We start from the raw sequence: 16,088 nt of genomic DNA, 5'->3' as shown, positions 1-16,088 counted from the left end.
GGATAAACTGATGACACAATGGAAAAACACCCCCTTGTGTTCCCAGTCCAGATGGTAAACATGTGCTTCAACGTGTGCACACAAACCCAATAAAAGCACCTCCTTGGCATTGTTCCTTGTTGCCATAGTCGCTCTCCTTAATTAAACAGGAAGCAGGCAAGCTGCAGAGAGGTCAGAGAATCACATTTAGTGAAGACAGAATCACAATCTGATGTCAAGCTGCACAATGTTTTTCACTACTGCATATGCCTAAACACAACCTGTTGGATGAGTCACAACTGGCTGTTTTTCATGCCTTTGAGAAACAAGCGGCAAGGAACACGTGAACCCTCGCATTGCGTTCCCTTCTCGTTGCCTGCTTGTGGCGCAAAGTTGAAGCTTTGAGCTCTTTGAGACAAACGTTGGTCATAGAAGTGAAAATAAGACATTCTAAACGTAGTGGCTCCGTTTTATGCAAAAGAAAACGTTCTGATTCACCACAATGCGTCACTGTCAAAAATATCATTCTATTCGAAAAAATTAATAAAGTACAATACATGCCGCCTGTGTCTGCGAGTGAGTCATTTATCACACCCACCTCAAGAGGAGGCATGAGGCATGTGATGATGTAAGACTCATCTAGTGTGTGGGCTGTCAACAAATCGAGCGCCCACCCTCGGTCAACTCGGAGCCAGTCCATCATCTTGCACTCTTCATGTGGTTGGGGAAATGGACACTTATGCGGGCACAAGGCCTCTAATGGACAGTATTCCCCAAGCTCGGCAGTGAGCGGCCCGTCTCTACTGATTGCACTGCAGATACTGAGGATGCTCAGACATTGCAAACAAGTATTCACGCACACAGAAAAGCGGGGACCTTTGCCAAGGAAGCACCAAACACACAATTCATTATAATGTCCCTTTGGTGCCCTAATCAGAATCACGGAGTCATCTTGTAGCAAAATGGAGCAAATAATGTAACTGTGGAGGTCTTATATGTGGCAAAAAGTTGTAAACATACAAGGACATTGCTAAGTCGATGAAAATGTGCTTCCTTCATTTTATACAATTGTTTTTCAATAGATGGGATGTGAATGGTGCATGCCCCGGCCCACACACGGCTCTGCACTCTAAAAAGAGCCAACTTAAATAATTGCTTCAATTAGTAACACGCAACTGAATTAAATGAATCCAAAGTGAATATTTCAGTTGACTTAGTTATCACGTCATTAAAGTAATATATTCACTTTGGATCCACTTAATTCAAGTGTGTTACAAATTGAAGCAATTATTTGTTAGTTCAACAATTCCATTTTTAGTGTGAACTACAATGTGTGTCGATTAAGGATTAAAAAGTAAATACTTCTTTTTTTGTTTTACATGGTTTTATTGTCCACAATTACTTGTTTGATAAAACAAATCAATGTGATCATGTAATCATACTGAACATTTTGCATGTGCCCCTAAAACTGCAGTCCACCCCGTCATATGGGTAACTTCCCCTTTAAGAAGCCATGTGAAGTTTTCAGTACCATTAGTACAAGCATTTTTTCTTTCTTCCTTTCTTTCTTTCGAAGTTGAGGCTGATACTATGTATCAAAGTAAAAAAAAAAAAAAAAAACATATTAGATGCAATTGAATGTTGGCAAGTCTAACATGTCCACTCTGTCATAATGAGAAGTTCTAAATATATTAAACAAATAATAGTCACCTTCAGGCCCAGACTGAGAAGGCGGGACCAGCGGAATGTTTCCCGGTTGGCCACCAAGGGGGCGCTGTTTATTTCGGGCCACAAGTTTGTTTCAAAAGCAGCAATTAAAGTGCTTTTGGTAGAGACGTAGCCAGACCCAGAATGACTAACTTGGAGTGGTCTGCATTTTCCCACCTGGTCGGCCGGATCTATGGACCTTTTGGCCGCTATTTTGTGCAGAATGGATCATACGCATTTTTGAGGCAAGCGCATGCGCTCTCTCTCACTCTCTCCTTCCCTCACTCACTCACTCTTTCTCTCCTTGCTTGCGCTGATGCACTCTCTCTCACCCTCGCAAGCGCCTGCTGGACGACACTACAGCCAAACAAGACACGTAAAAAAAAGTCATGTCAGATGAGCATAAAAGACTGAGAAAAGGCAATGTTAAAGGGGGTGAAGCTAACGCGCCAAATGCGCCCAAAATCAAATGTATAAATCATTGCAGAGCCCTATAGAAGTGCATGTGCCTGATGGAGAAGACAGTTAGCAACACTAACACAATTTTCTTTTTTAAATAATGGTCCAATAGCATGTTTGGCTGATCATTTTTCTACTAGTCATTTAATATTGTGGTATTTGTATTTGTTGGAAACAGTAGGTTACATTGAGGGAGAAAAAAAACATTCTGCCCTACTAGAAGGAAGCGATAAATAGCAAGGCTTAACCGGCTTTTTGGGATAAAAAAAAAAGAAGAGAAAAAGTAATTACATTGAAAACAAATATAGAAATGACTAGTTTTTAAATGTGACTCAAACTAACTTTTGCATTTTGTACCCAGTTTTGTAAATCCTGCCCTTGCTAATAGTAATTCAAGCACATTCCAGCACAAAGAAGTTAAAGTGTGATTGCAGTTCATTATTTGAGCTCTTAAAAAAAGGAAATTTGTCTTGTACTTATCTCCTTATTGTGGATTTATGTTTAGAGAATATGACAGGTGGTCAAATCAATTTCTTTAGCACTCTTGACTTTATTTATGTTTTCATAATTGTTCCGATATACTTATTGTGATCTAGTAAGTTATTAAATTTTTGATCACATACAACATAACTATTGACGTTGGTTACTTAATCGAATGTTTAATCTATTTTAGATTGATACATTAATACATATGAAGTATCCATCTTCATTAAAACACTGTAAACTAAAGTGGGCCGGTCTGAGCCATGAAACTCCAGGGCTGAAAATGAGTCCCAGTCCGGCCCTGGTCACCTTGCTTACTGAATCATGTTGCTATGTACTCATTTAATGCTAACATTAGCCAAAAATGTCCACCCTGTCATTGTCCACCCTGTTAAAAAGCTTGGATATTTTACTGTTTTTCAATGCTACCAATTCACATTTTTTGTGCTCTTTTTGAAAGACACTGGTTTGCCACAAGATGTCGCCATAGTCCTGTCTAAATAGTTTAGTACAGTTGGTGTCAAGGAAGTACAGTATGTTGAAGTGATACACCTCGACTGAGAGATCAGCTTTGTCTGTCGAGGAGGAGTTAAGTTAAGCCTCGGATGTTAGTCTTTGCGACATGTTCATAAAAACACACACACTTCAAATCTGTCATTTATTTTTTAAAGTTGTTGTAAGGTTGGTTTGAAATGACACTGAACAGCTTTGGGATAATTTGTGGTATAAATATAATTTAAAATTATTCCCTATAGATGTTTTACATGTACATTTAATTCTATGTGCAGCAAAGAGGACTAGTGGTTAGCGCGTATGCTTCACAGGTCAGAGTTCAGGGTTCAAATCCTTCCCGTGCGCACTGCTCATTCGGCGCAGCCTACCTCAAACATCCACACGAAATGTCCTCAGCTATCTTCGCTTATTATTGGGAGTCGGCGGTGTGACGCTATGACATCTCCAGCCACAGCAGATGTGAGAGAAGATCTCAAGTGGACACCTTGCTCACTTAGACGACTGCAAGCATCATTTAAAATCATCTGCAGGGTTGCAGGATCACAAAGGTGATGCACACAGTCACAAGTTTTGGAAAGGTGGAGAAGGAAGGCGGCTCTTGTGAGCAAGCCGCAAAGGGTGCTGTGAAAACGGGGGTCCGGAAGGAGCGTCAGCATCTCAGCTAGAAAGACAACATTGTGTCAAGAGTTAATTGCAGACAACATTACTATACAATGCAGTAGTATAGTAAAAAGAGAGAGAGTTCTTGAAAAAAAAATACAGATGTAAAAAAACAACAACACAGATGTAAAAAAAAAAAAAACACAGACATATTAGGATTATCATTAGAAATGTTGGCTTTGTTTTTAGTTGCTTAATGCCATCTTGTTAAAGTTGTGTTGGTGGAAATGATCAGAAATACAACACAATACAGTACTGTAATATTAGAAATGTATTTAAACTAATAATGGGCAACTTGCCAAACATTGTTTCTATTTTTAGACATTTGTACTACCTGGCTGTAGGCCTTCACACAATTTGAGGTTGTCTAGCAGCAGGGCAGCGTTCTCCGCCGCCCATTTGTTGAGGCTCTGTGCCACCACTGAAGACTCAGGGTACTTCTCAACCATGAGCAGAAGGTACGGCAACACGTGTGCAGACATCACTGAAGGCTCAGCAAACACGTTGGCATCATCCTGCTCATAGAGGCTTCCGCATCTGGGGAAGACGCCGCATTGTGGTTAACAACCTCCAGTTCAGTCTGTTACTCTGTTCTGATGCCGAATCGGCAAAGTGACCCACCCACTGTCTGCGATGTCACTTAGCACAGATCTCAGGTCAGAATGGGGCACGTGGCACAGAAGCACCTCCAGTGTACTCGGTGTGTCCCAGCACTCGTCCAGCAGCAAATCCAGAAGAAGCGGTACAGCCAGGTTGACCTGCGTGAGGTGGACGCTCCTCTGGGCTCCTCCTCTGGCGTGATGCAGCTTGGAGATGAAGCTGGCTGCTTTGGTCCTCACCTGTTGGCTTTGGTCCTGCAGCAAATACAGGCCTGTGCTCAGCAGTCTGCATGGGAGACATTTCACGTTTACTTTAAATCAGGATTTAGCATTAGTGAAAAACTGTGTGGTCATCATCTAACAGTACTTGATCATAAGAGCTGAAGGAATAAGATGGTGGCTGATTAGGCGAAGGCCGGCCATGCACAGAGCTTCAGCACAAGCTATCCTCAGAACTTCAGCAGCGTCGGGGGAACGGTGAGTCTCCAAGACACCACACCAGCGTTGGATTACAGAATTCTGAGAACTTTTTTTTTTTAATGATAGGAGAATAAAGTCAAAACTAAGCAGGTAGACAATGAAATATGTAAAAGAGGATTCTAACCAGTGGGAAAGCAGGAAGCTTGCACCAAGCAGAGCCTTGGACAAGAGCTCCGACCCGCCTCTCTGATCCTCAAGATCCCTCAATAATAAATCCAGACACTCCAGAAGAACTGACTCCTCAAGTGGGACTGGTGGAGGAGGAGAATCCCCCGTGGTCATCACTGCTACGTAGGCTGCCAGGTGGGCCCTGCGGTACTCCTCAATGGGGCTCAACAGTGCCTCCCTCAGGCTGGGCTGTAAATAAAAAGCACCTTGCTTCATCTTGTGTGCACACATTTTTGTCATGTGTTATATACCAGTATATTTGGCAAAAAAAACATAATTTTAAAAATGTTTATATATTTTTTTTTCTACAAATAATCAAAGCACCTGATTCCTAAGCTATTCAGATCAATCAAGAGTGTAGCCGCTGGAGATTGCGGTTATTTTGGAAAATATACTTGCACTACTACTTACAGAGTCAATGCTAAACATAAATGTGTACACCCCCAACAGATTTGTTCAAAAACTAGGGATAGGCGAGTAGCAATACCTGACCTTAATTCAAGGTATCAGTCAGTACTCAAAGGTATAGATTATACCTATAAAAAAAAACCGCACATTTTCTCTCAGAATTTTTCTATAACATACTAGCATACAACAATATATACCACACAATGACGGGCATACAGAGGTATTCATTTCTTCCAATACACTAAGTTAATGCTGTAAAAAAAAAAAAAAAAAAAAAAAAAAAAGAGGAAGAAATGAAGGAGTGTACTCATATTACATTATGTTAAACACTGTAACAATGTTGGCCATAATAACAACTTATGTAATGTTATAATAAAAAAAAACCTCAACAGTGGATAAAGGACTAGAAATGTAATATATATTGTTGGAATATAAACATACCCTCAACTTAACCTGGAGTTTGCCTTAAGAAAAAAAATAAAAAATAATAATAATTCTAAAATAACAAGGATCACGTCAGTTTTTACTGCAATTTCTCACTTTTGTCTTCTGATATGCAAAATATCGTCCTGGGGTGCATAATATGTGGACAGTCACATACAGCAAGAACTTAGTAAGAAAGGAAGGACAAAATGTACAGTCTAAAAAAAAGATTAATGGTACAGCAAACTGCAAAAAACTAAAATCCCATTTTCAAATAGCATTTTATTGGACGGAAGCGTCACAATGCCCTTTTTGTTCAACCTTATGCTACAAGACAGCTTTTTAAAGATTTTCCCCTCTAACTCACCTGCAGCACACTCTGGATCAATTCTTTCAAGTGGGTGTTCAGTGAAGCATGGTCCTCCACCACCCACACGACCAACGCCAGCCTCAGATCATAGCTCGAAGTTTGAAAAGTTTCCAAGAGGTCACGCGCCCACCTGGGGTCGGCACAGAGTAACTGGATTGCTCTTTGATGGAAGGAAAACAAGCCAAGCTGAAATGAAGGAAATAGCTGTCAGTGTTCTGATAGCATTGCTGGAAAATCAACATTGTTTATGTACAGGATACTGTATAAATATTACTAATATTTTTCAATGTGTCTTTTTCTGCATCTGTCAAGGAATTTGTGCCATTTTGGGAGTACAGATACATTTTTTTACAATCTTTTTTTTTTTTTTTACATGATTGTTTTGCAGTTCAAACGCAATGCATCCATATCACACACCTGAAGCCCCCGCTGTGGTAAAAGGAGCTCTCGTATGAGAACGTCCGAGAGCTTTGACAAAAAAGTCTCGCGGCAAAATCGTCTTAGTGACTCCACCACAGTAAGATACGCCGCTCTCACCAGCGGGCATCGCTGAGCATCCGTGGCAAGCCACACTGATGCCTCCACGGACCTCACCGCTGCATGAAGCTCTGCTGCAGGCACCCTGCGTAGACAGATGAGCCAGTAAGTCAAAGCCTGAAGGGTCCTGGTGAATGAATGGGGCGGAGTTTAACGACGCACCAGTTTTTGCCGAGAGTTCTGCCCAGGAGAGCTTTTATGTGTAGCAGTTGCCCGTGGAGCCAGTTGTGACTGCAGCGCTCCGGTGTGCGGGGCAACCGCGACGTCAGATTGATGAGGATGTTCATGTACTCTGAGGGGGGAGTCATAGCGACCAGCGCCTTGGAGGCCATCACTCTCACACTGTAAATAGGACTGGCAGAGAGTTGCAGTAAAGGAGGCAGGAAGTCTGACAAGGTTCTAAACAGAGAAAATGAGAGAAAACAGTAAAACAACGAAGCCTGCCAACAATTTGATGTTGACAATTTTAACCTTACTTTGTCGAGTCTTGGACGCCAGGCTGCAGTTGGGCTAAAAGAGTAAGAATCGGGTAGAGCGATGGCTGGAGGCGGAGCCTGGCCTCCTCAGGTGGACACTGAAGGTCACAAGCTGCCTCTCGGAGTTCCTCGAGGAGGAAAGGTTGGAGCGTGGAGTAGTGGTGGAAGAAGGCGTGGGGGGACATGCCATGTTTAGTCCCACCCTCACTGCTGGGCCGCTGACCGAGCATCCGAGAGCAAAGGGAACCTGGTGAACACATTAGGCGTGAGCGGCTCTACAGTCATCCAGGTGAAGAGCAATGCGCTTGAGTCCTACTGTAAAGCTGAAGGGCTGCATTCCTCATGGCCCAGCACGGAGAACTGAGCAGAGTGAGAGCCAAAATGGCTACACTGGGCGCAAACTGAAGAATGGCGACACCCAGGCCCGATCCACGTACCAGAGCCTGCAGCGTGTGAACTGCACACACCTGTGACGGACACGGAGCGTTACGTACAACTAAACACACTGAGATCTCTCATGGGATTTGTCTTTTTAGTCAGAAGACAGTATTGTGGCACTTGTGCCTGTGAACCTGTGCAAGGTCCAGCGTCTGGTCCCAGTTCTCATAAAGTGGGATTCGAGCTGTGTCCAGTAAGGTTTGCATGCTACGTGCTAAAAGTGGCTGTGCTTTACTGGCTTCCTCTGCAGATACAACGCACAGGATGAGCATAGGTAATCCTGCAGCCCGCCGGGTTACAGAGGTACTACTTGGAGATTGCACAACTTGTAATGCCTGAAGAGGGGGGGGGGGTGAGAGAGAACTGCATGTAAGCAAGAATCTTCTACATTTATTCAGACAGCATACACGTGAGAACTTAAAAAAAAAACAATTCACTTGTTGGAGCATGTGAGACGGTATATCCTTGAGTTCAGGATCACTGCTTCCGAGTAAAGCTGAACAGAACCTGGTGAAGCCCACACAACATCCCTCTACTGCCCCCTAGTGACAAAAAAGGAGATTTAGTATTCCCATTCACATAGGTAGTATTTAAAAAATGTAAATTTGTCTGAGACATTTTTCACATATCAAAATGTTTAGCAGGTCACTGAAAGGTGGCAATTACTGTCTTTCCAAAATGAAAATGTCTGTTAATTTTTTTGGCTGTTGTTTTATACATAAACTATTACATGAATCCATCCATCCATCCATTTTCTTAACCGCTTGTCCTCACAAGGGTCGCTGGAGCCTATCCCAGCTGGCTTCGGGCAGTAGGCGGGGTACACCCTGAACTGGTTGCCAGCCAATCACAGGGCACACAGAGACGAACAACCATCCACACTCACAATCACACCTATGGACAATTTGGCGTGTTCAATTAACCTGCCACGCATGTCTTTGGAATGTGGGAGGAAAGCGGAGTACCCGGAGAAAACCCACGCAAGCACGGGGAGAACATGCAAACTCCACCCAGGAAGGCCGAAGCCCGGACTCGATCTCACGTCTTCAGCACTGGGAGGCGGACGTGCTAACCAGTCATCCACCGAGCAGCCTTATTACATGAATAAAATTTGTTATTATAAAGTAACTTCATTTTACTGTCAGTTTTTGTCATAAAGTCTCCTGGTACTTTTTTTTCTGTGTGTTCCTTCCTGAAGATACACATCACTTTTACTAAAGCTTTTTAAGTTTCACTATAACTTATACACTCTACTGAAATTTACTTTTGAACGGATTTTCAAAATGTTTCAAGACTTTCGAAAGATGAACACTCTGCTTGTAACATTATGTTGAGAAATTCACCCCCGCCCCCCCAATGCAAATATTATTTGCAATGGGGGTTAAAAATGTTTTAACTGCAACTGTGTACGTCAACATAATATAGCGAGAGGAGCACTTGATAGACACTTGAACCTACCCAGTGACGGCATTTGAGGAGAATATTTCTAAAAATATCCGCCGCCGTTTCGAGATGTTGTTTTGTCAAAAAGCCTGCGTCAGGCCCGGATTCAGAGAGAATTCTCTCCACAAGAGAACCTAAAAGAATCCCCGTTTCCTAATGAGAAAGACAGAAATACACACGAGCATCAGAAGTATTCAAATGTCAAATCACACTGAGGTTGTGTTGGTACCTTAAGTGACACCCAGTAGCAGGTGAGAACAAGGTTGTGTTCTTCAGACAATAAGATGCACTCCTCTCCTCCATCTCCTTGATTTCCTCCAGATGAGTGGGCTATCAGAGAGCTGATGGCGTTCCCCATTTCACAGAAAGAAGGGGGAGCATCTAGCGGAGCAGTCATTTCAGATATTGTCGTGGGCCGCTAAATTCAAACTCAAACCATCAATTTTAGTGCAGATTACCACTTTGAGTATCCTGCCGGCCATGCAGTACGCCGAGCAGGAGCAGCGAAATGTTCTTCAGCAGGCTCAGCAGATCGGTGGTCAGTGTAGGACCAAGTGAATCACAGATTCTGCACGTGTTCTCCAACAAACATTTCCGTAGGGCGCTCAGAACACCTGAAATCCAATTCATGACTGATAAAACAAACAAACCTGAAAAAAACTATGGAATGGTATCCAACTTTTCCATCTGGACTCACCGTGCATAGGCTTGGTTCTGGCAGCAAGCATCACATCTGCCTTAGCTGTGAGGTAGTGATCGTCAAGCTCCTTCACAAGGAATCTAACCAAGCTGGAGGTCTTGATCTTATGGACAGCACTGACATCGATGCCATTGTTTAATATCCATTGAGGAAGGCCTTGCCATCTAAAAAAAAAAAAAAAAACAGTTGATAACTACCAATCAATGGGATGTCATTATAGGGAGCAGGTCTACATAATAAAGTGCTTGGCAATTTGACTTACTTGTGATGGAGGACCTTCATCATCAGCGCCCCCATCTGAGCCTGCTGGACCCGAGGACTGCACAGAAGCTGCTTGGCACGAATAAGTAGAGCCGCGGCGACATCAGTAGGAAGATTGGAAGGGAAGAATCTCACCAATAATCCTGCAGAAAGTTCACGAATCTGAAAAAGAAATACATTTAATATCATGTCTTAAACTGGGAAACAGAAATGTAAATGAGCTCGACCTCATTTGTGGAATCTTCCAAACAGCTGATGAGAACCAAAAGTTTTTCCCTAGAGAAGAAGTCCCATTGTCCTCTCAACCTGGCACAGGTAACGAGAGATCCCATGTTCACTGAGGAAAACAAATCAAGGAGTTTTAAAATACTGAAATAGGGACAAACACATTCACTGTTTCTAGATAAACTGAAATAACATTTCAAACAGTATTACGGTTGTTCAATACTTCTTTTCATATTCAAATAGCCAGCCAGACAGACAGAAAGACAGCTAGCCAGATAGATAGAGCTATGGAAATAATTAAAATAATTATCGATAATATTGACATGATCACAGTGCCCAAACTGACCGGGTGGTTGTCCCTTCTTCTTGTCAGGGCTCCATGTGTCAGTGCAGGTTTCCAGCAGCGCAGACAGTAACAGAAGGACAGTTTTCTTCCTCTGGTAACTGTGATCTGGTGTCAAATTGCAGCATACCAGTTGGCTCAACCAGTCTACAAAACCTATGACAAAGTATAAACAAAAAAATAATAATAAACAGAGGGTTTGCATTATTAGAGCCCACGCATCACTTAAAGTGAAAAATCAAAGAGATCAATATAAAGATAAGACAAGATAAAAAGATGAAAAAGTTTCAATCCAAAATGAACATTGTTATGGTTGCAAGGGGGCTTGAGTGCAAAGTCTCATCTTACAAACATCTCACCTATTCCCAGGTCCAGTATTTCCTGTGAGCTTTCCATCTGTTTGCTCTCCCCCTTGTCATTTTGCTGTTTGATGTGCGCCAAGCATCCATCTCTGATCCGAACCAAAAATCTCCTCACTGCTGCTTGAAAATGTTGCCGAAAAAGGGAGGACTCCGAGTTCAAGTTCTGAGGAATGAAGGTTGTCATGATTGACAGTTCTCCTGGCGTTAGAGTCTCTTTGGTCTTAGGGCTGCAACACAATATGTTGAGAGCAGCAAGTCGAACTTTGTCATCTGCAGAGCCAAGGGCTAGATTGAGGTTTTTCAAAGTAGAGTTCCCCTGCAGAGCCCAGGGTGAGCTCCCAGTCACGGCCCGGTAGCTACTCATGATGAAGGCCCAGGCACAAAGGTGGCCTGGTGAGAACGGGTCCAGGGAGGCCAGAAGAGGCTCCACAGCAGACGGGAACACTTGAAAGGTGCAAGGGAGTAAGTGTGTTGAGCTGTTGTTTTGAAGAATAACCACATGCGAGGTCAGCGCCTCAAGGAGGACAGGAAGCCAACGTTCTGCCCACTTCTCGCCCAGATCTGACTCTGACTTGGGAGAATCACCGCAAAGCTCTCTTCTCTGCTGCTGGATCAGACACTTGTAAAGTTCCGACCCGGATGGAGACAGGTGATCGTTTGACATGCACTTCAGGAGGTGATTTGCTACTTCAGCATAGTGATCCAGCACCTGCTTGATCAAAGGGTTGCGCATTAAATCACAGCGCAACATTTTCACATCGCAAAAAGGATTCGTGCTCACCATGTCGGTCCCCAAATATGGAAAAAGAGCACAGAGGCGATGGTACTTGGCTTTGGATTCCCAAGGGAGTTGGATAATTCGATGCAGTAGAGTCAAATAAAGAGGCTTCTTTGTGTCACCAAATTGCTCACAGTCCATGTCATAGAGGTCCAACAGCAAGCTAAAGGTTACACGGGCACAGTCGGACACGCCTTCCACCTAACAGTGCACATGAAGACAAGGTGAGTGACATGGGAGCATACTTGACGTGACATACATGACATACATGCATACTTTTTCATTAGTGAATCCACCAAAACAAGTTGGACTCGAACCCTGAAATTCCCTTGATGTTTCATTTTTTACAAGACAGCTTTTCTTTTTTTTATCCAAGAGATAGTGTATTGTGCATTTTTTACTTTTCATGCATGGGTAATTTTTCTTTTAGATTATTTGTATTTAACTTTTAAGTACAGTATAATACGTTTGCATTTCATCTTAAAGAACTGTTTGTTTTAATCTCTTATTGTGATTTTTATTTAACCTTTATATACAATAAGGGCTGCACAATATATTGAAGAAAATATTTTCATCAACGGTCTGTGCAATATGCGGCGGATCACAAAGACGCGCTATTACTTACATATGGAATTGTATGTTTTTTTTGTCTGACTTTGACCAATCAGATGCAACCTTAAATGTACAACACCATCCAATAGGTAAACACTATTTATTCTACAGGCATTACCAAAATTAATTCACATTTTAAAATATATAGAGAAAAAAATGTACATAAGTACCTGTTCCTTTTTTTCTTTATTTAAGTGCGGTGTTAGTGTTCAAACCTCCCCGACAGCGCCAATCAAAAGTGATACAGTTCTTGGCTCGCATTAGATTTTGCAGGAGTGTGAATGTGTGAATTTGTGTCCAGTAAATAGATCACATTGCTTTATAGCTTTAACGTCAAATTTAATAATTTCACTACACATTTGGAAGAATATTATTGTGCAAAAAAAGGAATAATTTTAGATTTTTGTATGTAAAAGAAATATTAATCTCATCACTAAAATTAAATACAAAATGGACACTACAATTAATGTAAACTTATACCAATGAAGCAAATTAACTCACTGGACTTTCAGCACTGGTCCAAATAATCGAAACGAGCTGTTGCTGCAGGTTGCTGCCATCAGGCAGCAAACGGCCACCTGTCATCTTCCAGATATCAGGCATACATTCTTTGACCTTCTTCAGCCATAGTGTGAACACTGCAACCACGTGTCATCTTTGAACGGGTGACTTTAGCATGGAAGAGCATGAATAAATGTTTTGACGTGACTCACCCTCAAAGGCAAGGTAGTGACAATTCAGCTTCTCCTCACACAAATCATAAATCAGAGGAAACAAAGCATCCAGCAGTAAGCTGCCCTGCAAAGACAACAACGCGTCATTTGCTAAATAAAGTCAACATGTCTATCAGTTTATGTCAATGATGCTGGCCTACATATTTACCTCTGCGCCTTCTGCACAGGAACTGAGCAATATGTGAGATTGACAGCATGTCAGGAGGCCCCTGCTCATCGCCAGCTGACCCACCCCGCTCGTCGATGTGGGGCAACAGTGCACCTGAAGGGCCCCCACAGTCAGCAGCCATGGCTCTGAGAAGCAAAACTTTGTTAGAAGCCTCTGAGCAGCCACATTCATGTGTACAATTTCAAGTTGAATAATAAAAAAACGGGAGTGGATTTCCAAACAATATTTAGCTGCCCAGCAGTGATACTCTACCTGAACGAGAGCTCCGTAAAAGTTCCCAGGCAGCAGCTGCACCTGCGCTGCTCTCTGATGCCGTGTTGATGAGCATGGCCACGGCGGTCCCGGCCAAAAGACGAGTGTCTTTGTTGGAGCTCTGCAGGATACAAATGACTGAGATGGAAGAAAAGGAACACATACAGTAGACCAACTGGACCCTTCATTAGTTTTCAGTTAATGCAATAAAATAAAAGAGCTGTGTTTAATTGACTCTCAGTGAGGTATTTATTTAACAGTCCATTTATTACTGTGGTGGAAGTTTGTAGTGTGCGCTGCATCATACTGAGTGATGTTTCTAACACATCGCCCTTCTCATGTAGCTAGCATGAATCCACTGCAAACGACAAAGCCAGACTTTCACAAAACTTTGTAAACGGGTTCAAGGAAGAATACACTGACAACATTATGGTGAGAGTATTTTAAGTGATACAAAATTGTATTTATAACAAACCTGTCCAAAGACAATTTCTGTGAGAGCCTGCAGGATTGTTTTCATGGCCGGTCTCCTCTCCTTTTTGTCCCACACTGTGCAAGGCACCTGTCTGGACAATAGCTGAAATATCTGGAGGCAAACCTGTGGAGATCTCACATTATAATGAACTATGATGGAGGTCATGGATTCTGCACAATTTCCAGATGCGCACGAACCTTCACAGCAAGATAACATAACTGGCCATCTCGTAGGGATTCTTGTTGCAGAATTAAAGGGAAGAATTTGGCTAATTTGTCCAGAAAGGAAGGCCACAGCTGTCGCCACACATCACGACCCACAGCACTAACTTCCAGGAACATACAAGCTGAAAGTGTAAATAAAAGATAAACATCAATAGCACTTGTTAAAATCTAATGAGATTCGAGAATTATATCAATCATTCTGTTTCTACAAGATACTGATAATAATGTGCAGTTTTACTTTGAGTGACTCTACCTTATTAACAACAGCACTCAGTATGACGCAATGCAAGTATCTGTACTTGACGTGAGTATTTATTTTTGCAAACTTCTATTTCTAATGCCTACATCTGAAAACAGATACCTACGGTATACTTTCTAGTGACTATTTTGTCAAAATAGTCTTGTTACTGTTATGTAACGTTTTGTTTAATCTGAAAAAAAATACAAGTGTATTTTTTTTCAGTTAGTATTGCCTTATTAAGCATTTTTATTAGTTTTTGGTTGATGCATTGTTTTCATAGCATGACTTAGGTTTTTAATATTTTCTGAGTAAAACAAGCACTATGCAAGTTGATAGGGGGACACTATTTTGTGTACAGAAGATAATGGATGAATGAAGTTTTTATTTCCGTTGTCCTTAAGTTATCTAATGGGTATTGTGGATAACTGACATTAAGAACTCACTTTTACATTTTACTTTGGTACTTAAATGCATTTCAGAATATGTACTTTTTATTTATGCTTCGGCAAAAAAAGAAAAAAAGAATCAGTATTTCGCCTTTTGCCAGTCAGTCTTATTTACTCAAATATCTGTAGTTGTTGACTTCTTATCTGTACTGATTAATAAAATGTGCTGCCTCTGGCAGTTCTACATCACTACTGCCAATACAATATGCCAGGAAAGTATACCAACTACCAACACAAACCTCTCTGAAGGTCTTCATTAGTAAATATCTGGAGAGAGAAAAAAGAAAATGCTCAGCATTACTGTACCTTGCTGCAGCTTTTTAAAATGCCAGTAAAGTTTTGAAGTGACGATGTCCCTGTGTACCTGCTCAGAGATAACTATAGATGCCAAACATACGTGGGTCTCTCCAAACACCAGCTGGTGATCCACCTTTGCCAGATGTTGCAACATCTGTAGAGAAACAGGAAGCATTAGATGACACTTGAATTTGAACAGTAAGCAGATTGCATACTGCGAGAGCCGACCTGGTCCACTTTTCTGCAGGCTGTGGATATGTGCACCATCTGCAGCTGCAAGGAGACGAGAAGTCTGACTAGAAGCTGAAGATGATCGCGCTCCAGGAGATGTAGCTTCACCGCCTTTAACAATTGGGAAGCCTCCTCCAAACTGCGCTCCTTGCTCCTTTTAACATCGCTCCTGTTCATTCATATATCACAATTACATTAATGTCATCCCCAAGTAAGGCGTCGATTCTCTTTACAGGAAAAAACAAAAAACAAACCTGGAGCACTCCGATAGTTTATACAAAACGTGCTTGAGTTTTTGATTTCCATTTGCACACGTTTGGTCCTCGGCGATGACACACTTTTGCAGACTTGTCAGAAGTTCATCAAAATACATCATTGCTACCGTCACATTCGCAGCACACATGGCACACGGACAACGGTGGCGTTTGTTTACCTCTTGCCATTTCTACTACCAGTTAGATCGCTGCCATTCTGGCTTTACAATCACCTACTGCCGCCTGGCGGGCGGAGTGCGCAGGTGGATAGACCTACAGTCCAACTAAACCAGTAAAGCTCGACATTGTCTACAAGTTACTAAAACAATTAAGTTTTAATT

At 42.0% G+C, this 16,088-nt stretch overlaps 1 protein-coding gene across 2 annotated transcripts; it reads right to left on the bottom strand.

The window, feature by feature from the left end:
• Positions 1–2,270: 2,270 nt before the first annotated feature.
• Positions 2,271–15,921, bottom strand: LOC147173978 (tRNA (32-2'-O)-methyltransferase regulator THADA). Of its 2 annotated transcripts, XM_086077137.1 has the most exons (31): positions 15,748–15,921; positions 15,491–15,662; positions 15,330–15,416; positions 15,205–15,232; positions 14,252–14,400; positions 14,055–14,177; positions 13,580–13,700; positions 13,307–13,452; positions 13,138–13,222; positions 12,926–13,062; positions 11,816–12,013; positions 11,032–11,743; positions 10,676–10,828; positions 10,332–10,441; positions 10,106–10,266; positions 9,841–10,007; positions 9,602–9,757; positions 9,373–9,524; positions 9,159–9,296; positions 8,138–8,242; positions 7,835–8,035; positions 7,579–7,729; positions 7,263–7,509; positions 6,949–7,185; positions 6,667–6,871; positions 6,247–6,435; positions 5,005–5,237; positions 4,768–4,926; positions 4,423–4,686; positions 4,136–4,338; positions 2,271–3,802 (listed from the first exon to the last, which is right to left on the bottom strand). In XM_086077137.1, exons 1-31 carry the CDS (start codon positions 15,894–15,896, stop codon positions 3,534–3,536), a joined length of 5,607 nt encoding a protein of 1,868 aa, XP_085933263.1. In that variant the 5' UTR covers positions 15,897–15,921; the 3' UTR covers positions 2,271–3,533. The 2 variants fall into 2 exon arrangements, with proteins under 2 accessions (XP_085933263.1, XP_085933264.1); XM_086077138.1 differs by lacking the exons at positions 2,271–3,802; positions 4,136–4,338 and having other exon boundaries at positions 4,483–4,655.
• Between the last annotated feature and the right edge of the window lie 167 nt (positions 15,922–16,088).

This window comes from Leptonotus elevatus, chromosome 5 (genome assembly GCF_054856555.1).
Source record: "Leptonotus elevatus isolate MCC_2025b chromosome 5, RoL_Lele_1.0, whole genome shotgun sequence".
Lineage (NCBI taxonomy): Eukaryota > Metazoa > Chordata > Actinopteri > Syngnathiformes > Syngnathidae > Leptonotus > Leptonotus elevatus.
The sequence above is the reverse complement of the archived record's forward strand: the minus strand, read 5'-3'. Positions and strand labels throughout refer to the sequence as shown.